Raw genomic sequence first — 27,458 nt, 5'->3', positions numbered from 1 at the left:
ATGACTTGGGCCATGTCATCGCAGAGTTTCGATGAAACCGGCTAACTGCGCTTGCGGGGATTCTGTTACACCTTCCTGCTAAATAGTGATCGTGTTTGACAATAACCCCCTTACAAAACTAGCTAGCTAGTTGGTTTTCTTCCCCGCTGGGGTTTCAGGATTAAGTAACAAGCTGTTGTAATAATAGCCCTAGAGTAGCCTTGCTGTGTTTAATAACACGTACAGAGCAGAGCAGCAGTAATGCTGTAGAGGTCTTGATATCGTATCCTCAGACATGCTATTATGGTCTTTTAATACTCGCCTCTTGGTTTACATTAATTTCGATATATTGACCTTAAATAATCGTACTATAAGTAAAGTAGAAACTTGCACAACTACATTGATGTCGATGTTTTTATATAGTCTCTACAGTACAGAGAAGATGAGTGGAGTTGTATTAATAAATAACGTTGCCCCACTTCTTTGGAGGGGTGTAGCCATCTACAGTCTAGCCAGATGTCTGTCGTTTGAGATCGTGTGGATGTGCTTGTGGTGAAAGTAGAAGCTGTCCTACTGTCTGATCGTGTCTTGGCATAGGATATCACCTATGATTTGAGATGTCTGTGCGCTGATTGGCTATTCATACGTGCAAGGTTTGCCATGAGCAGCCACTCTGATGAAGACTGATAAAATTGTTGTCATTGCATGATTCATATTTTCTTGCTTGTTAGGTAATAGGGGTGTGCAGTTAATTTGATTTCAATTACAATTTTTGCCTTCCAAGGGCTTTTAAATTAAGATAATTGGTATAAAATCCACTTTAAGGCTCTTCTTTCACCTTTGAGGAGCCTCAGTTGATTCCCTGTTAAGCTCTGTTTGGTTTAGTTCAGCTCATGTCAGTTGAATTATAATTAATATTCATGAAGATCAACTTCATTAACGTATTTTCTTGAAGTTTAATAAAACCACTGTTTTTCAGTGGCTTTGTTGACCCTAACACACAATTTCATCTAATATTGTCCAATAGGTGGTTTAGGTTTGCTGCCTTCCAAAGTAAAGATGTTATCATTGAGAAATGCCTGTAAAAGGCTGTGATCTTTTAAACTTTTATTGAAAGTTGTTTTCACTCAGATGACTGTGTTTGTCACTGGTGTTCAATGTTTTTTGTTGTTGTTGTTTTTTATTTTTTGTTAAAGTGAAGATGTATGGTAAAGCCAGTACGTTCCTTTTGTGGAGTTTTGCATGCATGTACAACTGTCATTAAAACAACCCTGAACCTTTGTGTTGACATCTGCCACAGCTGTGTCTCTGTGGAAATACATGCTTTGCACTGCAAAATTCCTGTCTGTTTTAAACTCAATTCCTTTGGATAGCCTTTGTGCCTGAATGGGCACCGTAGCTGGTGGACTAGCACTGAGGCTCCAGTTGTTTTCACACTATTATTTGTTGCCAGTATTTGTCAACATGTGATATATATGACCTGGAGTGCCATTTTCCTCAGTCTAACTTTAAATCCGGATACATGTATGAGGAAGTCAGCAGTCACAAGATTACTGTTTGCACTTGCATCGGGTGGAGTGCAGGCACTTCATGGGCCTGAATGATATTTCCTTAAACAAAGGAGTTTTATAGTCATTATTGTTCCACGTCAAATTTATGTAGGTGAGTCTTACAGAGACATTTCCACTGAGGGGGAAGTAGGTGATAAACAGGAATTCCTTCATTTTGTGTATTTAGTTTTACTTAAAAATTTTCATTTAGACCAGAAAGATTTGCAAGATGTTATGTAGCCAGTAACTACAACTTCCAGAAAGTTGGGAGTCTGTGTTAAATGTAAATACATTGCAATGATTTGCACTGTTTAGAGTTTGCGTTTTGTACGTAGGATTTAAATCTTGCATTCAGTTGGATAGTTCAAATACTGGAACTGGGAAAAGTTATTGCTTACTGAAAAATGGCTTTTCTAAGCTCAAAAACAAGCTTTTAATGGCGATTACTCATGGGACCACATCTGGCTCACATATAGCTAAGGCAAAGAATCATCTCAAGTAAAGAGCCTTTTTTAATGTAAATGTTTGTATTTTGTTGTTATTTTTGGCTGCATTTGAAACAAATGTAATTAAGCTTGAGTAAATTAACTATAAATTAAAGGTTACTTTTTTTCTGGTAATTTTTGTTTAATACATGTAAAAAGTTCCTTGGTAGGTGCTAATTGATTCCCTGTTGCCATTAGCTGATGCTGTGAGTGTGACATGATTTTGACATATAGCTGTCTCTAGACTTTGACTTTAATCAAACATGTGAAATTTGGGACAGACTGGACAATTTACATTTCACATGTCTCAGATCAAATAATTTTCAGCTGCGACCCATTTTATTCTGTTAATCTTTTTCCTTTGTGTGGTTTGTGTTTGTATTTTCCTTTGGATGAATAAAACTAACAGTATTTATGTGTGTCAGAGGGCTTGGGTCTACCTCTTTCTCTTACATGGGCTGTTTCAACTCTGTCTGCTAGTGTGTCATGTAGGGCAGGACAATATGGTCATAAATATTTATCATGATATATATTTGAAAATTTGGGATAACAATATAACTGATGATATAATTGATGCAAGACAAAATACTTTACAACTCCACAACTTTATTAGTGCAAAAAAAACCCCATCAATGTATTTTCAATTAAACAAGCAGCTAACAAGCATACAGTGCGTATTACTCTGCAAGGCTCCTGACTACAGTAGCCGTAATGCTCTGACAGTCCATCAAGCGGTCCATCCTTCGTAGCTTACGAAAGTCTTACTAAAACATTTTTTGACAAATTTTTGAGCGCCATGTACCACATAAAATTGGTTTGAGCTAAGTAAGCACAACCAGAATTCATACATAAGGTGCACCAGATTATAAGGGGCACTGTCGATTTTTCAGAAAATCAAAGGATTGAGGGAGGGAGGGGGCTTCTTCCTTGAAATCTCACCCTTGTCTCCTGGGAAACCAGTTTAGCCTTAGTTTGTGGTCAGCTATTTGCCCCTCAGTCAAATGTTCCCAGTGAGAAGCATGACTGTTCATGCACCAGAGATGATCAAATGAAACAAGACTACCATGAAACTCTATAGAGAAACTTCTCTTTATTAATCCCTGCAGAAAATATGCAGCTTAGACGTTGGGATCAGTTACTAAAAATCAAGCAGTGGAGATGGCAAAGATTTTATAGATTGTTGTAAGGTATTTCAGTAGTGAATCAAACATTTGTCCAGTGTTTAAATGTTTCATAGTCTGCACCCTGTGCCATACCTGCCAATGTATTGTATTGTTTTGAAGCACTCAGTCAGTAAACAGCCTTTCTTTATCCTCTGTGCAAAGGATTGTCATTTACTGAGTTTTGTAACTGTGTGAGAATTAGGAATGATAAAATCTGTAGTGATTTATGGGGTTGCTTTGCTCACTTCAAATCTTTGTTTTGTATTTGCTACGCAACGCTTCAGGAACAGTGAACCGGCTGCTGACAGCAAAGCGTCAGCATTTTGGTTGTTTTTCACATCCTTGATGCCAAGATCTTGTCTTTGAATGTCTTCAAAAGTCTGTAACTTAAATGCAAATTGCGATCAACATGCATATTTTATAATTTTGAGCTTTAAAATGAGTTTTTATTCCCATTTCATTTTGGCTTTTTAAATTCACTTTTGTTTTAAATAATTTTCAGATTTTTGTTAATTTAAATTTAATTTGTTGTTTTGTTTACTTTAGTTTTCATTAGTTTAATTTTTTAATTTATTATAATGTCAATGGTATTTTTTTAGCTAAAAACTTTAAGTTCAGAACAGATATTACAATGCAAACAGCTGTGAAAGCAGCTGACTCAGTCACTTCCTCCCACTGTCCAAAGAAATGCATGGGTTAGCTTAATTAGCGATTCAAAGTTGACTGTGTTTGTGAATGATTGTTTGTCAGTCTGTATCCCACCTTTAAGCTAATAGCAGTTGAATCAACTCAAGATAATTAATTAGCTGTAGAGCTGGGCGATAGAACGATAACGATATGTATCGCGATATAACTTTTACTCGATAGAGAAATTAAGCTATCGCGATAGACCTCGCCGCTCTTGTCCTCTTAAAAAAAAAAAAAAAAAAAGGTCAGCCAATCCAAACTAAGTAGCGCAGAGCCGAACCAATCACAGCCGCAGCGTCACGTCGCGTGACTTGTTACGTACAGCACAAGTGCCAAGCCGCACGTGTGTTTGTTTGGGAAGCAGCCAGCGGGTAATGGAGGAAATGAGTGTGCCGACTAGAAAAATCAACCGAGCGTGACCGAAGAGAAAACAGATGATGGTTCCAATGCCGGAGAGATTGTCGAACGGAAGAGCCATAGAAGTTCCGTAGTGTGAAGGTATTTCGGCTATTTCAAGTCTGACAAAAAACAGAGTAGCGTGCACTGTAAATTGTGCCGAAAGCAAGTCTGGAAATACAATAAACTGGTGCATGCGTCACACTGTGCGCCACGTTATTGTTTCGGTGAAATGAATTTCTACAATACTGTTACTGTTAATTCTACTCTCTGCAGTGTTTAAATGCTTACATATACACAGTTACTGTCCGTCCACACATACGACTCGGTTCTGCTTCTATGCCGCAGCTTTGTTTACTTTTTCCCACCGAGGCTTCTAGACTTCTGATTGGCCAACATTTCTGCACGGTTAGGAATCTAGTGCCACCTGCTGCTTTGGCATGTTCATAGCAGCGTTTTCCTTCATTTCTGCCTTTATGTGTGGACGGGATTATTTTTTTAAAACGAAAACGGAAAATCTCCGTTTTCAAAAATACCCGTGTACGCGTGGACGTAGCCTCATTCTCTGACTGGAAGCGCTAATTCGTCATTCGGCTTTTGTCAGACTAAAGTAACTGTTAAAACTGTTTTAAAAGCTAAGCTATACAACAAGGAGAGTGAGAATTTCCTTTTAGTTCTCAGTTTATTTGATATTGACAAAAGTTAGTCAGTTTTGTCTGTTATTCTGTAAAACAAACTAAGATTTATTTTTAGAATTAATATTTTGTTTCTAAGTGGAATTGACAATTTAGTAGTCTGTTTCGTTTGTTCTGTTTTGAAACTTAAACGCTTTAGCGGCTGCCTTTTGTGTAGTTTGCAATATTTGCCTTTATTTATCTGAAAAAGTCTCATGTTCCTTAAGTACATCTACCCTGTTGAACTTATTATGGGAAATAAATATTTAAATAAAAACAAGCTGCTGATTATTTCACATTTTACTTGTGAGCAACGGCACATTTAAATCTTACAAATATAGTTATTTGGCTTATATCGTGATAGATATCGTTATCGCCTGAAATGAAAAAAACATATCGTGATATGAAAAAATCTCATATCGCCCAGCTCTAATTAGCTGTTGACAAAAGGGATGCGTACCAGTTTAATAAATTTATATAGCTTATTTATTTAACAGTGGGGTCAGATCAGTACTTGGTATAAGAAGATGCCTTAAGCCATGGTCTCGGGATCGAATAAGAAGTGGTAAAAGCTAGATTGGTGCAGCTATATTAATGATAACATGCATAGTGCTATACTTGGCTTGATTTTCTTTTACTACCCTATTTAGATTTACGGCTTCTGTGACACCTCTATATATTTTGTCATTGTGGCTAAACGGGAAAGGTAAATTCTATCTTTCTTTTTGGCTATAAATACAACTCTCATGCTTGGCATGTAACACAACCTGCAATCTCAGTATACAGTCTGCTCAGTTTAGGCTGAGGAAAGCATTTTCATCCCCACAGGTTGCCACCAACCTTTTATGAATGGAACTGACGTCAGAGCCTTTCATCACAGCTCTCACTTATTGAAACCCACTGGTTAGGCACAGTAAACATGGTCTATTGTACAGAGTTATTTGAAGAGGGTATTTGAGCTTATTCCGATTGCTTAATGTTGACTGTTGAAAGGTATTTAGGCTTTGTGCAAAAGCTTAGATTAGATCAGATGAGATGGGACTTTTATTTAATCAAATGAGATTCATGCATGCATGTCAGCTGACATCTTGATTCCCCGTTAGACTTTAATAAATTTGGGACATATGCTTTTTGTTTGTTCTTAGGGTGATGGAATGTATTAATATTTAATTAAGTCAAAAGCACATGTTGAAGTCTGTGCAACACAGACGTATGAGGCCTGTGAGTGTGTCCTTTGTGAGTGCGGCCTGTTCACTATTTTTATTGGAGCCATAAGCTACTTACAGTGTGTGTGTTAGGACACTACAGGTTAGTCTAATATTATCCAGCCAGCTGTATCAGCCTCTTGACTGATATGTCTGAGCAAACTCATAACAGTGGTACTTAAGCAGTAGGAAAGGTTTCACTACTGCTTTATAAAGTGCAAATTCTGCCAAAAAATACAATTTAGCAGAACTGGAAAAGTGTTTAGAAACAGTCTTTTGTAATACCTGATTATAAAATCAAATTTATTTTTAGTTTCAAGCCAAAAACGGGACCAAAACAGAATTAGTTATGGGAACAAAACCACAACAATCAAAACCCGCAATGCCTAAAAAAACAGGGCCAGGATTAAAAAGAAAGAAGAAGACGAAGAAGAAACAGACTATATTGATGGGGGGAAAAAGTTGTTATTAATATTAATATTAAATTGTAGCCAAGACCTTTATTTTTCTCTTCCTCTTACAAAGTCATGCAGCTGCATGTGCAAGTGTGCATGTGTGTGTTTTTTCTGTGTGCTGGTATGAGGACACCAGGGCTGCCACAATACTCTCCTTGTGCTCTGTGGGCAAGAGGAGCCTGGCTCAGCTCCTATCACACAGTTGCTCACGGCACTTGTCCTGTCATTCGGACTGACCTCCTCGACCTGTCTGCCGATTCTCAGACTTCACTGTGACTTATCTGCTCTTTGGAATGTCTTCAGTAAAACACACAGTGTAAACTTTGCCTTCCATTTCAATTAGTGCATCATTTTTTAAACATGCACTTTTCATGTTTACATTACATTTTGTGGAGATGTTTTGCAGCATATCAGTTTTTCTGGCCCATTTTTCTATACTCGTATGAACCCACATTAAGAGTGTTCTTGGGGAAATGCATTCCTTTGCTTCATTGGCAACAGATGTAGAGGAGGACATTTTTTTACTTTGCGCTGAACCTTTTGGAGTGTCTAAAAACGGGGCAGTGTGGACTTTCAGGGCAGCTGTTTTGCCCATGAAGGCCGAAATAGACTTCATGAGAGAGCTAATGTCGGGCCTGTGGCTAGAGCATCAGAGGGCTTGTGTTTGCCTCCCAGTGGCAGATGGATAAGGAGCTGTCAACATGGGTAACAGCTGCCCCATCTACAGCTATTAAGCCACCTAGCTTTGAAGTAACAGTGACACAAATATGGCAGAGTATCCAAAAGTAACTGCTGTTATGAACTCTGAAGGTTGCATTAATTAACACAAGGGTGTTTTAATGTTGTAAAACCTATAGAGAAATTTGAATAAAATAAAATGCAGACCCCTGCCAATAGTCAAGTAGAGCTGATCAGTATGAATATCTGTTACAATACAAGTGTAGCCCAGACAGTATTATTTAAGTAGTTGTGGCATTTCTGAATTATTATCAGTATTTCAAGGATTTGTTGCTATTATACTACCTCATTTTTAAGGTAGTCCTTTGTAAGCAGTTGTTTGGCCAGCAGGTTGTAAAGACAGGTACCATGACTTTACTACATGCCCAGTGGCATACTTGGCTTGAAGTTTTTGTTACTGGCGACAAGGAGCTTGCTCTAGGAAACCTAAACCCCCTTCCTGTTGAAGTTGAGCAGCTGACATGTACGGCGAGTGGGGAAGTAGGGCTAACATTAGCCCTAAGCGGCTCCTGCTGGAGGAAGGACACTAAAGTGGGCTGGCAGAACTCCAGTGCATCCGGAGGGACGCTCTTATCACACGTGTTTGTTTGGGTGCAATCTCTAACACACTGTGCCCTGCAACAGGAGGCTGTCAGCCAACAGAGCTACCCTAAGAAGCCAATAGGCCTCATTAATATTGATGCCGTGTCTGCTTCTCTTGGGATATCCTCTGCCTGCAGAGTTTTGTTGCCAGGAAGGAAATGTAGACCATGAACACTCTCTAATAATGTCACTTTGTTGTTTGGGTTGAATTGAGTCTGACTTACAGCACTCATTTAATGTGTTGTTACTTTTGTTGTTCACAGCCCTAAAAAAAAAAAACAAGAAAAAAACATAACAAAAACACAACTACTGAACACTGGTATAGAATGATGGGCCTGCCAAATAAGATGGCATTTACTGACATTGGCTGAAAAATGTAGTGTGTCACCAATTTTAAGCTGGCTAAATGATTTTAACTGTGCTAGATTGTGTGACGAAGCTATTCACTTTTTTTTTTCTTTTTTTTTTTTTAAAGTGAAAGATAATAGAACCACATTCCTTATACTAGGCTCAGATTAATACCATTGTGATTGTAGGGTAATCTCGATAGTATGAAGTTAATTGACAAATTTTTTTATTTGAATCAGCATTTTGTTTCTTCATTTTTTTCCCACTATCACTGCTTTTTTGTTAATCTTAAGAGTTTCACTTCCTTTAAGCATATCTTATGACACTGTCCTGGGCAACATCTAGAGCTGAAGTGCGAAGTGGCATATAGACTTTAGGCTGACTCCAAAAGGGGGTCAGTCAACATAAGCCCCCTTTTCCATTAGTGCCGACATGGATCGACTTGCCGCAGTTCGCCATATTTATCAGGGTTTTCAATTACTTTATTGTACCTGGTACATAGTACAAAAATAGTACCTGCTTGGCCATGATTCCAAAGTGATCTGAGCAGGTACTGAAATGTGACGGCAGACTCCGTGGGACTGATTGGCTGGTTAGTGGTGTCACTAGATGAATCATGAGAGCATCTCTTTCACGAAAATAAGTCTGACGAAAAGCCACAGTAGCAGGTTTATCATCACCTTGACGTCGACCTTTGTTGTAGCTAATTATGTCACGGAACACTCAGGTGTATTGCTATAATGACGACCACACACATTAGGTGGTATTCGATTGTAATTGAAAACCAGACGATCTGAGTAGGGGCGAATGGAAAAGGGGCTATAGACTCAGCATTAAAAATCAAAGTCAAAGAATTCTTTTACTATTGGTGTATAGTTTCCCAATTTTTAACTACTTAGATGAGGGTGATTTTTCTTAATATCTTATTAATTTTTTTTTTAAAACTCATCCAACTCCACCTGGATTATTGACTTAACAGTTGCTTTGATTGGCATGTGTCTTAACACAGGGAGATGAAACCAATAGGTGTCTTGTACTTAGCTCACCAATTACTAGATAGCTAATCAAGCCAAGTAGTGTTGGCTGATGAATAACCACTCCATGTGCTTGTCCAAATAAAGGAAATTACAGCTAAAAAAAACAACAACCTAGCATCGCTGCAGCCACAAGAAGCGTGGAGACTTCAGAATGTGGACTCACTTGTCACATCACAATAGCTGTCAATCTTTATACTAAAATAATATTATTGTGAGGCAACATTGCCAACAGTACTGCTCTGAATGTTTGACAGATTTGTTTTTAATTACCACTGTTAATAAAAACGTTACATCCATGTCTTTGTTGTAATGCACTGGCAGCTTGTGTTCCCTTCAGGTGGATTTCAAAGAACTGCAACTGAAATTAATTCATTTAAATACATCCATGTTGTCTCCAGCTACCTGGGTCCGTATCCACAACAGGGTATAATCACTGCTTAAGAAACGATGTCCAGACTTCTCTCAGCCTTGGCGTCCAACTATTCTGGTTGATAACTGAGACATTCTCAAGCTAGCCAAGAGACTGTTTCTTTATTTTGACCTGGGTTGGACATGTTTGCAATGCCTCACCTCAGAGGCCTCCAGGAGGCCCTCCCGAATGACTGAGGTCCTCATCCTATCACTAAGGAGATTCAGGAGGCGGGAACAGACACAATTTATTTCTGCTGTTTGAATCTGCAGTCTCATTCTTTTAGTCATAACCCACAGTTTGTGAGGGAAGTAATGCAGATTGACAAGTCAGTGAATAGCTTTGCATTCAGATTGGCCTTCAATAAAGCAAACTGGTGCATCTATAGCACTGTAAATGCTAGACCAATCCACGTGTTAACCTCTTACTTTACTTCTCTGCTATTTGTAAACAAGAACCCTGAGATACTTGACTTCCTCTATTTGAGGCAGCAAATCTAAAGAGGGAAAAAAAAGAATAATTTCATGAAGATTAAATATAGCCAACCTTTGTTTTTCCAAACCACGTTCCTAAAGCTGTCTAACTGCTGTCCACAATTAGTTTTAATTGTTTCCAGCTGTGTCCTGGTCCTTTACGTCATGCTGTATGACTAGCAAGCTAGTTTTGTTCGATGTGGTTTCCTCACTGACCTGTTTAGTATATTCATCAAGTTGTTTTGAAAGAAGACTAATCTTCCACCCATCATTTAGCCAAAAATAGTGTGAATGTGTGAGAACAAAAGTAGCCAGCTCTGGGCTAGCCGAGCTTAGGTTTCACATTTACTTTGTAGAAGCTTATATCCTATTACTTATGTCAACTAGCAGGCATTGTGGGCACCTGGCAGGTTCTCACTGTGCCAGTAATCCCTGGGATTTAGAGGCCTGCTGCACTATTGCCCTAGTTAGCTGCTCTTAACCATTATAGACAATCATATAAAATTAAAATTTGCTATTCCTTCATCAAATACTTCCTAGAGAAAAGTTTTGTTTGTTTGTTTTCCTGAAAGAGAGCGTATCTACAATGCCTAGAATTTCTCTGCATAACTTGGTAGGTGGTAGTATAATTGATATTTTTGTACCACAACTAGATCTGAAAATTTGGAAAGAAATTATAAAGTAATGACAAATAATCATTAATTCAGGCCTCTAAAATGAAAGGATTTCCTGCTTTTCTTTGTTATATAACCCTGCAACCCAAATATTTTCTGGTCTGTTTTAGAGCTTGAACAAATAATTGGTTAATTGAATATATAGTATAATAAAGTTAATTGCATTACATTCTTGATACAGATGTGGGGTATTAGATCTTTGAATAAGCACTGACTAATTTAAATGTACAGCCAAGCTCCAGACTGGTCATCCTAGTTATCCCTGCAGGGTTTGTCTTGTAGTAATCACCCAGTTTTGTTTAGGAAAAGGTTGGCGTTAACATATTTCACTGAATCTTCGTCAATTGTAAACATGCAATACTTGCTGAACAAGTGTTGGAGATGAAACCTCCTGACTACGATGTACATTTGTGTGGTTGTTTTTAAGTAAGGTGTCCTTGTAGCAAATTTTCAAAATAATAACTGAAAGACTAACTACTGTAATGTAAGGGTTAAAAAAAATTGAAAGCACATTTCCCTTGTCCCTTCAAGAGGAGGTCAGTAGTTTCCCTTGGCTCTGTCTCTCAACTCAGTGGCCCAGGACAGATAAGGGTGGGCTGATTTTTGCTGGGCGTCCCCTCTGTTTGTGAAAGGAAGTGAGGTTTTGAAGGTCAGGCGAATGTTGGCGGAGATGCGTAATGGAAGCTACCCTGTATGTGGGACTACCACACAGCTGCTAAACCTACAGTGACAGCATCCTGGATGTGTTACCTAGCTGGGAATAATATTTTTTTTTTTTTATCTGCCGTTCCTGTTTCATTCCAAAACATAATTGTTTTCAGTGTGATGTTACAAGATAACAGTCAGATTTCTGCCTGGTATATGGAAAGCCGTTTCATGAAGAAAATGGTCGGTCAGGATCATGTTCAGTGTCCTATTGACTTTATTGTCATAAAGAGTGTCTGTTTTAGTCTTTAGTGCCACGAAGCTCTCTGCAAGTGCATAGCTAAGGAACTGGTTTAATGGGAATGTATTCTTTGTTCCTTCCTAAAACACTGCGACCTAAGATGAGAAAAAGGTTATTTTACACCTGCGGATTTAAGGCATGTTTCTTTTGGATCAGTTTACATGAAATGTTTATTTATTTAACTTATATGATTCCAGATTATGTTTAGTATTGTTTTATTGTCAGGAATCTTATTAACTGTGGTTTGTCTTGAGACCTTCTAAATTGCAAATCTTCTGACAGTCACAAGCTAGAAGAGAAGTGAGGCCAAATCCACTTTAATGTTAACAATATAAAATATTATATTCCTAATTCAGTGAAAAGGCCAAAGGGAGATGGAAAAGTCACACAGAATGAGAGTATTGTGACTCCTACTACGTGTAGTTCAACAGACCCTGCAGTGTCTTCCAACAATGGCTTCATGCAGGAATTTCTGTCTGCAGCTGTGTACTGCTAAACCAGACACTGCCAGAGATTCTTTGCACAGACGCTCAGTGAGGTATGGTATTAGTAATCGTCTAGAAATGTACAACTAAAGCACAGCTCTTTACCAAACTGTAATACAATATTAGCAGCAATTTCAGGGAATTGTGGCTGATCGCATCCTTCCCAATCAGTTTTCTAAAATAAAAGCCTTTGAGTGTCGCTTCTGGTTTACAACACATAATGGGTAGTACAACTTTATGGTTGTGGTTTGATATCACTGATTGGATGTCACAGCAACTGAACAAAACTAAAGCAAGTTGATATTTTGTGGCTTGCCTATTGTATTGTAAAGTATACATGCTTTCTCTTATTGCTTTCCTTGTCACCATCCAGTAAAGGTTTCATACTAGAATATTAGTTGTTGTTTGAAGGCACATTACTTGACAGTTTATACCTGCGCCATTCTATGTACTAATCCTAAAACTTTAGAAGTCAGCTGAAATTAGCCATGTTTTGATTTTTGTAGAGCAGCCAGTTTATTTTAGGTTGTCACAGTAAAGCAGTTGAAATTAAGCTCATCCTTCCTCTTTGACATGATGTTAACACTCTTCTGTGTCTCTGCCCTTTCCTCCCTTAGGAAATGACCTAGAGGCCTTACAGATACATTTGTGCTTTTGTCGCTCTAATCTGCATCTGCAGAGAACAGCGAGATCTGGAAGCACACTTGTTTCCGCGGTGAGTAATATCTACCTCAGCCAGCAGATGTGGAGAAACCGGGAAGCTGCTGGAGACTTCTGACAGGCAGACAGAGCTATCAGCTGGCCGCTTGCTCACTGCCTGCCGTGTCCTGCTTTGTGAAGAGGATTTGAGACGGACTGGATCTGTCTGCCCTTCGCCTCCCACTGCTCCTCTGCCAGCCACTGCAAAAGAAAAGACGAAGCCACATCCTCTGATTCCAGCATTTACTTGCTTGTGTGTTGTTTTCCTTTTTAAATTGCCATTTTCCTTCCGTGCTGTTGACCAGTGTGTCATTTTCCTCGGATTCATTTTTGCTTTCAGCTTTTAAAATAATTTTCTACTTCTACTGGCTGAAGCTGGTATAGGTTTATATATGTAAATACATAAGTGTATATACTCTGCATACTGTATGAAGGATTCCCCCCCCCCCCATTCTGAAGGAAAGTTAATGCACTTTAAAACTCGGCTGTAATACTTTCCTCCTCTATTATGATCGTTTTGTTTGAAGCTGAAAACAGAGTATCTGGAGCTGTGTCTTTGCTGTTTTTTAAGCTAGCATGATGATTTTGCAGCAGGGCTGCATGTGAGTATTTTACTCAGCTTGTCGGTTTTTGATCACCCTTCAGCCTCACCCACTTCTAAGTTGCCTCTCTACAAGGCATACTGAGATGAACCTCTGTGAGGTAGAATCCTTGAGCTGTCTTTATACCCAACTTGAACAGTTTCAGGGCCGTTGAATTTGGCGTTTTGTTTTTTTTTTTTCTAAAAAGGACAAGAACACTTTGTGAGGAAAAAGAAACTACAAACAGGAGCTTCCGGTGCTGTTGCACCACCTATGTATTGTTGTAGTGCGCAGGAAAGTAAAATGGACTACAAGCGTCGCTTTTTGCTCGGCGGGTCCAAGCAGAAAGTGCAACAGCACCAGCAGTACCAGATGCCTGAGCTAAGCCGGACCCTGAGCGCCTCTCTGGCCTCCTCTTGCTCTGCCTCTTCACCCATGGGCACTGGGGTAGGCATGTCTGGCAGCTGCCACCCACCTCCTTCTGGCACCTCTACCGCTGTTGCCGATATCCAGCAAGGCATCTCAAAATATTTGGATGCTCTCAACGTGTTCTGCCGGGCCAGCGCCTTCCTAACAGACCTGTTCAGCAGTGTGTTCAGGAACTCTCACTATTCCAAAGCAGCTATGCAACTGAAGGACGTGCAGGAACACGTCATGGAGGCCGCCAGCAGACTGACAGCAGCAATAAAGCCTGAGATCGCCAAGATGCTGATGGAGCTGAGCGCTGGAGCCGCCAACTTTAAAGACCAGAATGACTTCAGCCTGCAGGATGTTGAGGTAAGTCTCCAAATCACACGCAGTCTTTCTATGTGAACTTTTAAAGTCCACATGGTTCACAAAGACAACGTCAGATTGTTTTGACTTCAGTAAAAAACTGCTACAAAGAAATTTTAACATCAATGTCTAAATTTTGTTAACTAAGCTCACAAGCTGGGGTACTAAAGTTAGCCATGACATACTTTATCATATTCATGCACTCTGGAGAGGGGGCTAAGATGCTTAGCTGGTCTCTGTTAGAATGCTGGCTTCATGAATCAGAGTTTCCGGGCTCAAATAACATTCTAATTCCCAATGTTAAGCTGGTGTCAAGATCTGAGGGTGAGGTGTGAAAAACACTGCGGATGTGAGAAGAAAAACAGTTTTTGTCACCACGACATCTTTCACCAGTACTAAATTTGTTGAAGTGCACAATGGTTAATGCAGGCTGCAGCAGAGGTGTTCCTTATGTAAGTTTAGTAAAGGGTCTGTAGACTGTTATCCAGAGGCTCACTGCTAATGTCATTATTATCTTGCTGTCTTCTTTTTGTATGTCTCCCACATTGTCTTTTATTTTTTTGCTGTAACAGTCCGGTGCTATGTATACACACAGTGGTGTGACAGATTTGTCATAGCAAGATTCATCAAACGGCATCCTGATCTGCATCTGTCATATTTTGAATAAAAACTGTGTTTCTGCTCAAGAGAGTTGAGGACTCTACAAAAGAGGAAATACATGGAGTCTATTGGAGACTAATTAAACTGTCAATCCAAAAAATAACAGCATACAAATCCTATAGTTCTTATAAAAACCTGTTCAACTTTTTGTATGAAATCTAGGCTCTGTTTGACAAACTCTCAACTCAAGCCAGGTTCTTGCACACAGGTTAAATAACTTGCATTACACCTTTCAGGACACAATGATAAAAAGAAAATGGCAAGACTAAACAGGTACTTGTGTTTGTAATGGATAATAATCATCGGTTGATTATGGAAAATAAGGTATTTATCGTCGCAATTCCAGTTTTCAATTTTGCTGTAATTGTGTTGTCATAATAGTGTCTTCAAGGGTGCTGTGAGCATCGAGTAACTGAATCTTAATCTCTGCACCACACCCAAGCAGAAAAAAGCCCATATTTCCTAATGTTTACTATGCCTGCTTCTTTTAACCTGCATTGAATGCACATTTGTGAGCCCGTGGAACAACCTGTAAAAAATCATTGTGGCAAGGACATTCAGACCCAAGGACACACAAAATTGTTTCATGGGAGAAAACACTTATACTTGGTAGTAGACTAAAAGTTAGAGAAAGCAAAAAGTTGAATGGATAAATTTAAGATTTCCCATAAAAATGTTGGATCTGTACGAGAGCCATTTGAAACAGCTGATCACATTCGTCAGTAACATTGTAGTTTGAATGCATGTAACTGAAATTTGTGCCATTTCCGTTACATGCATCATTCGTAACATTGCGCACACATACTGTCCGATTAATTTGCAGTATGTGTATAATGTTATCAGAATCAGAATCAGAATACTTTATTGATCCCTGGGGGAAATTATTTTTTGTTACAGTGCTCCATTTTAAACCAACATTAAGACAAGACAGACAATACGCTAACTAAGAATAGTACAATATATACATATATATACATACATACATACATAAGTCACTTATAAATAAATATTTGGAAAAGAAACATGTGTAGTTGTAGCAGCAAACAGTGTGTTAAGTGGATGCGTTGTACAGGGAGATGGCCACAGGCAGGAATGATTTCCTGTGTCGTTCAGTGGTGCTTTTCGGTAATCTCAGTCTCTCACTGAACGAGCTCCTGTGACTGACCAACATGTCATGGAGTGGGTGGGAGGTGTTATCCAACATTGTCTTTATCTTGGACAGCATCCGCCTCTCCGACACCACCTTGAGGGAGTCCAGCTCCATCCCCACAACATTGCTGGCCTTACGGATCAGTTTATTAAGTCTGTTGGCATCTGCGACCCTCAGCCTGCTCCCCCAGCATGCAACAGCATAGAGGATCGCACTGGCCACCACAGACTCATAGAAAATCCTCAGCATTTTCTGGCAGATGTTGAAGGACCTCAGTCGCCTCAAAAAATAGAGACGACTCTGGCCCTTCCTGTAAAGTGCTGTGGTGTTTTTAGCCCAGTCCAGTTTATTGTCAATGTGTACTCCAAGGTATTTATAGTCCTCCACAATGTCAACACTGACCCCCTGGATTGAAACAGGGGTCAAGTGTTTCCTGGTCTTCCTGAAGTCCACGATCAGTTCCTTGGTCTTTGCCACGTTGAGCTGCAGATGATTCTGCTCACACCACGTGACAAAGGAGTCGACCACAGCCCGGTACTCTGTCTCATCATCCCTGCTGATGCATCCAACCACCGCAGAGTCATCAGAAAACTTCTGAAGATGGCAGGTCTCTGTGCAGTGGCTGAAGTCTGTGGTGTAGAGGGTGAAGAGGAAGGGGGAGAGGACAGTCCCCTGTGGTGCCCCTGTGTTAGCAGTGGTAACACCAACAGCCTTCTTTATTTGCAGCTTAACATCCACCTACCCATTCAGAATGTGGTTACACATTGCGCCAATGCTTATTCACCAGCTTGTTTCGACACACCTTATCCAACTGTTCATTTTCTAGATCAGAGTACTGCAGATTTGCACCAGCTCCTGGGGCTGTCATTCATCTTACTTTATTTTATTTTTTTACAACTTCCCGTAACACAATGAGGGGAACTGCTTCCTGATGGTGGCTGTGTAACATTTTAGCATCTTAGGTGTTGTGTATTAATTAAATATCAATGATTAATGTAACTCAGCAATCAGTATTTCTATTGCTGAATAGCAAGAGTAGCAGTGTTTAAACATCTAGTCTGGGTTTTTGTAGTTTGTGTAAAGATATTTTTATAGACTACACACAAATATTGGCAGAACTTAGACCAAGACTAGTCAAATTTCCATACCATTGCAGTGTGCCACAAATGACTTTGTATAGTTAAATACAACACTATAAAGCAAAAATTATGGGGATATTACTCAATCTATGCTACATGATAATACTTTATCATGTAGTAGGAGAGCTGCTACATTGCAGCGGCCAAGACACTGGAGGGCCTGCAGAACCTCAGTGGATGTGGCTGAGCCCAAAACAGGAAACACTTTTGCACCACAGTCGGTAAATCTGACTCTCTGTGGTCTTGGATATGCACAGATGAATATTAGAGGAAGCCCAAGTCTGTGAAAGTTTAGACCGCACAGCTTGGCACTCACATGTGCTGTCTAGCCTCAGGCATAAAAGGTACATTTGTTAAAATATTGAGAGAAACGTACTAATATTTTACTTTACAATGGCCTTTTTTCCAGTGTGTCAAATACATTGATCTCAGAGAAAACACTCTCCACAATAATGTTATGGTTGTAAAATGAAGGATAATGTCCCATGTGAACAAAAATATTTGAGGTAAGTAATCCAATAAGACTCTCCAGTATATTTTTTAGTAAATATTTTTTAATTTTAGGACAGTGTTTAGAAAAGTGCAGAGTTATCAGATTGAAGTGTACAGCATACGTGCACGGGTTTGTGATGAGTCATCTGCGGCTCATGTTTGTGTTTCGGTTTTGCATTGTTTTTAACAAAATATCTCTACTACTATCGGCCATGGTGTGCTTTGGTAGAAAAGAATTCGCTATACTCAGATTAGACTTGTTTAGACCCAGCTCATGATAATTGCAGCTAATTCAGTCTGTCTCGTACAATGTGTTGTGTTTGTGACTGTTGAGGGGATTTTCCTTTGTCTGCATGACTCGAGGAATGCTTTTTGGCAGTTCGATTTATTATGAGGTCTTCAAAAAGAACCAAATGCATTTCTGGTTTTGGAGAGTTGTGGTATGTGAAGCCCCCCCCCTTCTTTCCCTTGCTCACATCTTCTTCTCCTATTTCTTTCTTTTTTTTGCCCCCAGGCCTTTTTTCACCCCCTGGTTTGTTTTGTAGACCTGGTCTACAAAACAAACCTTCTTTTTCCAAACCACAGCAGAGCTTTCTGAGCAGTCAAAGTGAGTCTACTGCCAAATATGCATGAAATTGTCACGGTTTGTTTGGAGGCTGTTTGCTGAGCTTGTAAGTTTAAACCGCAGAGCAAAGACCAGAGGCAGATGGTGAAGTCCTCGCAATCAGAAAGACCTTCATGGCTGTTTAAGTCAGACGACTGAATAAGCACTCTCAACTTGGTGCACAATGGAAACACTGGAAAAACACCACCTTGGTCTTCAACTGTTAAAAACACTCTGAGGATAAACCTTTCAACACGGTTAAAACTAGGGACGTGGACAACATGCACCATACAGTCTTTCATGAGCGAGATTTTAATTTAAAAAAAAAAAAGTCTACAGTCAGCCTAAACAGATGCACAACAGTTAGTTTGTAATGAAATATGGCATATCCTGCTGCTCACATGTTGGTGTAACAACATTTCTGGGCGTCCTTCTGTTTCCAGTTCAAACCAAAACAGATTAAAGGTTTAAAATAACCCCATGGAGTTTTTGACCAAGGGTGGGTCCTCTATCTGTTTGTATGAGAGCAAGCAGACTGACAATCTGATGTCCCCGATAAGGTGTGACGAAAAGTATAAGCTGGCATACACAGATGTAAACAATACAGGATTTAAAACATCAAAGAGCTAACTTAAAAAAAAAAAAGCAAACTATATGATTTATAAGGTCTCTACAAATATTAGATTGTAATAAATAATAAAATAGGCTCTGGTTAGAGTGGCCTCTAGGTCATAGCAGGTCTCCAAAGCAGAGCAAGGTCCACTGTCACTACCTGCAGTTTAAGACAACACCAAGATGGCCAGCTTGGTAGCACTTCAAACTTTTCAAAATAAAAGTGGCATCAGTTGTGGGTGATGTCTTTCTCAGATGAATTTAAAAGATGAGTCAGTTTAACATTTCTGAATGTTTATCAAATATTCTTGGGCAGTCCATCCAAGTTAAAATCCATTGTTATTACGGTCAGTATGTGAGATTGGGCAATTAATGAAGTTATTAAATCTTGGCTTTTTCACAACTGAGAGAAACGTTCATGTTTTATTCAATTATACTTGCGGTTTTTGACAACATGCGTGTTTCTTCAGAAAATGCGCGATAGTAATTTATAAAGAGTGTAAACAAACAATAACAACCAAAGAAGTGTGTATGATAGAGGCTGGCGCTCCATGTAACAGTTAGACCAAGCTTAATCTGCAATATCCTTTTCGTTTTACACAACGGAGACCGCTCTGCTCAAATCTGACAATCTAAGAGAAAGCATTGGAAATGAAGTATTTTTTTCTCAGATCATAATGGCCATTTTTAAAATTTTCACAGCTGACATCATCCTGATTGCATCAGATCTGCTAATATTTACTTTGAACCCAGCATTAGACCTCAAGAAAAAATGTGCTCGGCACGATACTTTATATATCTCTCTTAGCCTGATTGTTGTGCCATTTAAAGATGAACCCCATTTTAACCAAACTATGAGATTATATTGGATTTTTTTGTTCTGCTTATTTGGCTGATGAAGTTCCATCCACATGACTTTAGAGTCCCGCAGAACAGCTGTTTTACGTTTTTGAAGACTAGAATATCCAATAGGCCACTTCTGAGAAATGTAGGGGTCAGGATAATTGTGACCTTCCTGTTTCTTAGAAATGATTGTGTAAGGGGGAAGATGCAGAAAAAAAGAAGTGAAAAGCAAGGGAGAAAGCAAAAAATAAATAAAGCATGACCAGTGACATTAATGAACAGAGGTAGGCTGCTTGTTTTCTTTTGTAGATCAGACAGCAATGCAACCCCACTATGTAAGCATCTGGTTGTTGTAATAGCTTCACTCTCCTTTTACCCAGAAAAGGTCTGGACTTCAGGAACTCTACTCTCCCAGATCTGGTGTGGTGATTGTGCAGGTGTTCTCAGAAAATAGAAGTATAAATGTTGATGATTGATTCATGATTCGCCTTGTTTGGTTCTGAGGGAGGCCAGCATGAGCTTGGCTCTGCTGCACTCACTATTTCTCATATTTTCCATGACTGTGTGGGATACTGCACAGCCAATCACATGTGTTATCCATTATCTTATGCTTTAGCCATGTCCTCATTTTTTTTTCTTTCTTTGCTTGATTATAGCAGCCTTTGTAGCAGAGTAGTTTTTGATTTTTTTTGTCAGCATGTGCTCATTTTGTTATCTTCATTAAGATATGCTGGTGATATCTACCTCGGCCCTCATTATCAGTGTTTGTTATGTTATTTTTCTGTTTGGCAAACATACTATATCTCCATTGAATAATTGACCTCTGATTAGTTGCTTTAACAGCAACAACAGGTGTTTCTCATGTAGTGTACCCTGGAAATGAGCCCGTATTTATCAGATCTCCAACTGAAGGTGGCAGGGGGATAGGCATCATATTATCCTACATAGTTTAGTGAATCTAAGAGTTTTGGCATGAACTTGCAGTTATGGATTTCATTTTGAGGACTGTAGCGACGGAAGTGTTGGCTTCTCCACCTTTTGCTGGTAAGTTGGAGTTCACTGTCGACTTTTGTACAGTTTTTTTTTTTTATTGGCCTCAAAGGATAAATGTTGCTCATTTCAGTGATCCAGTAATGATTTTCCCAGTACTACCATAAAGGTTTTTCAGTTAAATATCCAACAGATTGTCAGTAGATTGCTTTGGAATTTTCTATAAATATTTAAGTCCCCCAGACATTCTAATTTAATCGAATTTAACTCATTCTATTTTTTCCTCTGACTTCTCACTTTGCACCATCAGCAGATTGAAATATCACAACTGATTTATATAACAACACCATCTCCCTGATATTCATGGTCCACATTGATGTATCTTTGTGATGAGTTGTTCAGAACGTATATATGTAAATGTGTATTTGCAAAATTGAGAACTTACTTTAGTGTGGCAGCATTTAGAACTAAGCAAAGACTGTGATGATGCATTGTCATTGTAGATATAAGCATCTTAGCATACTGACATTAGTTTTTTAGTCTAGAGCAGAGCTGTGCCATATAATATCTCAGAGCCACAAGTTTTCCTCTGAACTTGTTTCAGTCCAGGACCAGCTTGTTGTTATTTTAGTTGCATTATGAGGAACAGATTAAACAAACCACATGATATACTGACATTTTCAACTTTCAGACAGGATACTGACTCTGAGTCACAGAGAAACTTCTTGTTTGGTAGTTTTCTTTTCTTTTTCTTTTGGTGAGCTTTCATATTGCTTGTTGCACACTATATAAAAAACGTTTCTTTCATACTTACAGGGGTTTTCCTGGCTCAGAATGTTCAGTGAGTTGCATTACTTTCTCTGAACTGTAATTAAAAAAAAATGTAGTTAAAAAATTGTCGGGAAAGGTAGGTTCTCTAACTTGTTATGCTTGTTATAAGAAAACTCATTTTATAGTTCTACCTCAGGCTTGCTGTGGTAGAACTTTATTTATCCAATGCGCACACTGACTCAGAAAACATGTTGACATCTATAATTTTAAATGAGATTCCCAGAATCCAGTCAGTGCCCGAAGAACTGAAGTCTTGCAATCAGATTTTTATTTTTTATTTTTAATATAGAAAATGAGCCAGGAAGATACAGACCAATTAAAATAAGTTGAAACTGAGTTGCATCAGTAATTGGGAGGTATAGAAAGATTCAAACTGGTACTAATCAGAGCCTCATGGTGTAAGGTGTGATGATTCTTCAGTCTAAATATAAAAGCATATGTTTCAGTGTGTTTTCGCCTCAGCAAACAGTTCATCGGTGGAAATCAGAGTTTGTGCCAGCTCAGACTCTGCAAAAGATGCTGCTTAACAGCCTCTTCGTAGGTTTTCTCTTTTGCACAAACCACAATTAAACTTTGCAAAAGAACATGAAAAGAAGCCTGAATATTCAGAGGATATTTCTGGTCAGAAGAGCTCATATAAATTTGTTCAGTTTCTGTGAGGTCCAGCATGTTAAACATGAGCCCTGCTTGGAATACCACAGTGCATGGTCTTTGAATTTTTCCAGCACTGCTTTCGTATGGAGGATTGAGTGTGCCTTCAAAAAGACTTCATATGAAAAAATGGAAAAATAGACTAGAAGCTTGTCAATGAAATGTGTACCCACACATAACAGCGAGAACTACATTTGAGTTCCCGCTGTAATTATCGTAAACTTAAACAAAATCAATTTCATTTGAATTTTATATTTAGTTACTCTAAAGTTTCACTCTTGAGTCATTTGATATTTAAATGGAATCTGAATGAGGCAGTAAATTCCAAAGTCATGAGCATGTCAAATATGATAATTTATTTGGCAACGTGTCCTATTTTGTAGTTGTTACAAAACCAATGAAACTCCAAAGTCATGGCGGTTTTATGCCTCCAGTCATTTGTGCATCTTAGTTTTGGTGTCCGTGAATTGTGTTAAAGAATGAAGATGGCTTTGTTGTTGTTGTTCCTGTCTGCCATCATAAAGCAACTGCATATTTCTTACTTCAGAACTCAGCCCTATCCCTTGAGATATTTTCAGCAGGTATCTGAAAAAGAAAACCCTGTGACCGTAGCGAACCCACGGTGTCCTATTTCTCTTATTTTGCAAACTGAACAACAAACAGCTTGTCTGAACTCAGCAAGCACTTGCTTGGACACACTTTGTAGTGGAATGATGTCAGTTATTATTGTCAACTTTGCACATGCTTTTCCCACATGTGTGGAATAGTGGATTTTTCTCTCCTTGCTATAATGTTCTTATATAATTATCTATTTATCTATCACTAAAGTTTACTTTATCGTAAAGTTTAGGTTTGCTAAAATCTGGTAAAATGTTGTATTTTGGAAGTTGATGTATTGGTTATAGAGATTTGGTCTTGCCATCTTTCACATTACGATTCTTAAGTTTGTGTAAAAAAACAAATAGGAAATAAGGTAGCAAAGTGTTTCTGAAAGAGAACTTAAGTTTATTTGTTGGATAAGTTTGAGATTAATAGGGCATACAATCGTTGAAAGCAGTAGCCAGACTTTAATCTGCCTGGTATTCATTTGCTGTATGTGTGTATAAACAGTTTAATGGTTGTCGCTAGCATGTTTTTCAAAGCATTTATCTTAATATGCTGCAACTCGAGCCAAAACACATCATGCCTGCGCAACATCCTGCACCAAATTTACCGAAACAAGCATATATCACAGCTTTTGAGGTTTACCTGTCAAGCATGATGATGTTTTGTGTATAGAAAATAGTTGACACACTTCTTAATTCCTGGAACTTTATGGTTGAACAGGCAGGCAAATGCAAAAAAAAAAATATTAGATGGAGAAATAACTTGTTGGTAAAGCAACCAGTCATTACTTGACGAATGCTTCATTAGATAGGCGCAAACAAAGCAGCAAGCAGTTTTGTTTTAATCAACAATAACGAAGCCCAGAGGCATGTGAACATACAGGATTCCACCTCTATGCTGAGGGCATCCATATTGTTTGGTTTCTCAAACATCTTGACTGAGCCACATTCAAATAATGAGTGCTCTTAGACTTAAGGTATGTTGTAACTGTAATCTCTGTGTTCTTTTTCCCAGGTACTAGGTCGGTGCTTCCTCACGGTGATGCAGGTCCATTTCCAGTTTCTATCACAGGCTCTTCAGAAAGTCCAGCCCGTGGCTCAGTCTTGCCTGGCCGAGGCTCTTGCCCAGGCCCAAGAGCGCTGTGCCAATGCCCGCTCCCAAAGCTCTGACCTTGGGCCCCTTACAGAGCTGGAAGAAGCTTCCCGCTCATGGAAAGGTGCAGCTGAGGTATGCAGCCACAGCCCCAGGACTTTTCCAGATCTAAGCTTTGGAAATGTGTGGTTTGTCTGTGTGAGGTGAAAAAAAAACAGCTTGCTACACATTCCTGAAAAATGCCAACAATTTATGATTTCCAGTCCAAATTTTCTATTTCCTCTTTTCTAGGCTGTAGCCTGTCTGTAAACTTGCATTGCTATGTTCTTTAAAGCCTATCTCTATGTAGGAGAAGCTGTTTTGTAAGAGGACCCAACTGATCTCCTGGCTTATCAGTCTCCAAGGACCCTTTCAAGATTTGTTGTATACAGTGAAGCAGAGAGGAGAATAGTGGGTTGATTGATTTGTTAAACTCGGTCATGCAGAGTGTTAGCCCTGCAGGGAATCAGCCTGGATAGAGGGAGACACCAGAGGGCTCATATTTCAGAAGCTACACAAGATAGGGTTTTTGCAGCATTGAAAGAAAACTATCAGTATTATATTAGCATTATACATTTATTCTCAAGTACTTCTTGCTTGTGGTGAGATTTTGTTGCAGTGCAACATTTCATTGATGTTCCTGCTGTAAATTGACCCAGAGCTCTTTTGTATGCTGCTGTACCCTCAGGCCACAGCGAGGCTGAGAGAGAGGGGCCGGGACGGCTGCCTGGCAGGCATCCAGGTTCAGCAACTCTTTTGCTCCAACAACACAACCATCCCTGAGCACCAGCTGAAGGAGCTCAACATGAAGATTGACAGTGCTTTACAGGTGCAGTATGAGTGTATAGATCAGGCTAGGAAATGAGTTGCTGTTATTCCAGAGTTAGACATATACTGAGGTATGTTTTAAGAATCAAATGGACTTTGGTCTTTGAGGTTTTCTTTTCATTTTAATGGAATAATACAATGGAACTAGATGAAGTCTTATATTATAAAACTATAATATAATTACTTTAAAAAACCGCAGAGAGGAGAAATAAAAACTGTAACATATTAAAGTAACTGATCATTTTCTTCTTCCCTGTCCAGGCTTATAAAGCAGCATTAGAGAGCCTCGGTCATAGTGAGTATGCTCTGAAGGCAGGCTTTCATCTCAACCCCAAAGCTGTGGAGGCAGCCTTACAGGTGTGTTCACTATCACAAATTGTAACCTTTCCATGTCAAGGTGGCATGCTCTCCCCATGCTTGTGTGTGTTCCCTTCCCTTCTGCTATTGTAGCGTGTTCGCTTAATTCTCCCGTCACTGTGGACTGGAGTTGGTGGCTGTCCACTGTTCCTAATACTTGCAATGATTTAATGCCTGTTAATTTCCCAGTAGCATAAAGTTTGTTTTTATGGTACTTGTATCATTTTAGTGTTGACACAGGAGTTGATTAAAGAATATTACGAACATATCTCATGTTTTTTGCTGTAATGAGTGTTTTGGCTGTTGTGTGTTTATATCCATGCGTGTGTCGTATAGGGTTGTTGCAGTGAGGCTGAGGCTCAGCAGGCGGGCAGGATGCAGACCACCTCGCAGCCCATTCAGTGCGAGCTGCCCACCATCCCCGTGCAAATTGGCTCACATTTTCTCAAAGGAGTGTCCTTCAATGAGTCAGCAGCTGAAAACCTCAAATTGAAAACGGTATGATCCTCATCTCGTCTACATTCTGTTGTTTTTTTTGTTTCATCATCAAAACATTTTTCAGTGTTTTGAGTGATAACCTTAGCAGATATGTAGGCTCCTGAAGTCTCAAGTTGTTGTTGTTGGGGGGGGTTAATACAGGTGTCTATATTGTAACATCAGCAAATATTTGTGATAGGCTGCTTTGGTAATGGACCGCCATGTTTTGTTTCTTTAGCACACGATGCTGCAGCTCATTAAGGAGGCCCTTGGGCAGAACGGAGTGACACCCAGAGATGACTCTCCTGTCACTGAGGTCCTAAACCAGGTCTGCCCATCCAGTTGGAGAGGAGCTTGCAAGACAGCTGTCCAGCTACTGTTTGCCCAGGCTGGTCTGGTGAGTATAGATGTTAGGTCAGAGCACCATTCAGTAGTGTTTGTAAGAATTTTAAAATCAATGGAAAAAAAATAAAGTGACTTTTATTATTATAAATATTCCTCTAGATTTTTCTCAGTTTTTCTAAATGCTTAAGAAAGTCACCAGAAATGTAATTTATTTAAGTTATTTTATGTGTCTATGCCAAATGATGACTGGTCTTGTTAACATCCACTGTGTAGTTGGTACCTCAGAACAGTGGATAGTAGGTGGAATACCTGTGTGAACAGGCTTCTTCACTGCCACTGAATCCTCCATCTGAGTATCTGTTGGTTTGGCTACTTACATCCCATTGTTTGTCCGATTTGTACTGAAGATGAGCAGATCTGTCTGCTTGCTTTGAGGCAGCCAGGAGGTGTAAACGAACACCAGTGACAGACAAAAGGGAAGAAGCATTCCTTCAGCATCTGGGTGAAGGATAGGCTCGTCTGGACGGGTCTGACGAAATTCAAACAAAACTCCCCCACCCTTCTGTTGAAAAGGAGAGTCGTGGGCAGAGCCATCAGCAAGTCTTTCCTCAGAGTAACACCAGTGTGTTTATGCTTCACTGTTTATTTCCTCTGTGTGGTCTGCCCTGCTTTGTGTGTCAAAACGGAGAGCTTGTTCCCGTCCAGCCCCATGCTAACTGTAAAACAATCCCTATATGATGAATGAGCGCTTTGCATTAGCTCCTTATCTGAGCCTATTACCACCAAACCCAAAATAGATCTTGCAGCGATTAAGCATGGACACCCACCCTCGCACACGTTGTATCTTCTCCACACATTTACTCACATGCTCATTGTCATGCAATGCACCAAATATGACTCCCACAGAAATGTTTCTCCTCCCTGTTTTCTTTACGCTCATGTGACAGTTACAGTGAGAAGCACCGTTTCTGTTGTGTTCCTGGCAATGTTGCTCACTTTTTTTATGGCTGCCAGAGTGCACTAAAACAACACGACCTTGTCTGTTCTGCTGCATTACTTCTCTGTGTGTGTCTGTTTCAACATATCTGACCAACTGACTGCATCTGTGTGCGGTTCTCACATAGTTTGCCCCCCCCCCCCCCCCCCCCCCTTTTTTTTTTTTTTTTTTAAAGGATGCACCTGCCTTTTTAATAACAATAGGGTAATTTCCTGCAATACAGGAAATAGACTCCTCCCACCTTCACTCCCTCTTTATGACCCAGCTACTCAGGTCTCAAGGAGCCAAGGCCACTTTCAAAGAACTTGCAAATATATTTGACTCCCAGCAGACAGGAAGGCTTACCTGTGTGTTGTGACTTGCTGATTAAAGTCATTCACCTTTCTCACCTTGAACTCTTGCTGC

General features: G+C 39.4%; 1 protein-coding gene across 2 annotated transcripts in view; it reads left to right on the top strand.

The window, feature by feature from the left end:
* The window catches only part of garre1 (granule associated Rac and RHOG effector 1), a 42,518-nt gene that overhangs the window by 1,123 nt on the left and 13,937 nt on the right, over nucleotides 1–27,458 (top strand). Inside the window, exons 2-8 of one of the 2 annotated variants that reach the window (XM_004539711.4) lie at nucleotides 12,904–13,238; nucleotides 13,775–14,343; nucleotides 23,933–24,145; nucleotides 24,738–24,878; nucleotides 25,139–25,234; nucleotides 25,571–25,732; nucleotides 25,950–26,108. In XM_004539711.4, coding sequence (XP_004539768.2) covers nucleotides 13,840–14,343; nucleotides 23,933–24,145; nucleotides 24,738–24,878; nucleotides 25,139–25,234; nucleotides 25,571–25,732; nucleotides 25,950–26,108 — 1,275 coding nt within the window. In that variant the 5' untranslated portion in view covers nucleotides 12,904–13,238; nucleotides 13,775–13,839. Of the gene's footprint in view, nucleotides 1–12,903; nucleotides 14,344–23,932; nucleotides 24,146–24,737; nucleotides 24,879–25,138; nucleotides 25,235–25,570; nucleotides 25,733–25,949; nucleotides 26,109–27,458 lie in introns of both variants that reach the window. The other variant, XM_076875060.1, reaches the window with a different exon arrangement.

The sequence above is a fragment of the Maylandia zebra genome, linkage group LG1 (assembly GCF_041146795.1).
Source record: "Maylandia zebra isolate NMK-2024a linkage group LG1, Mzebra_GT3a, whole genome shotgun sequence".
In the NCBI taxonomy this organism is placed as follows: domain Eukaryota; kingdom Metazoa; phylum Chordata; class Actinopteri; order Cichliformes; family Cichlidae; genus Maylandia; species Maylandia zebra.
This window is presented reverse-complemented; position numbering and strand designations above follow the sequence as displayed.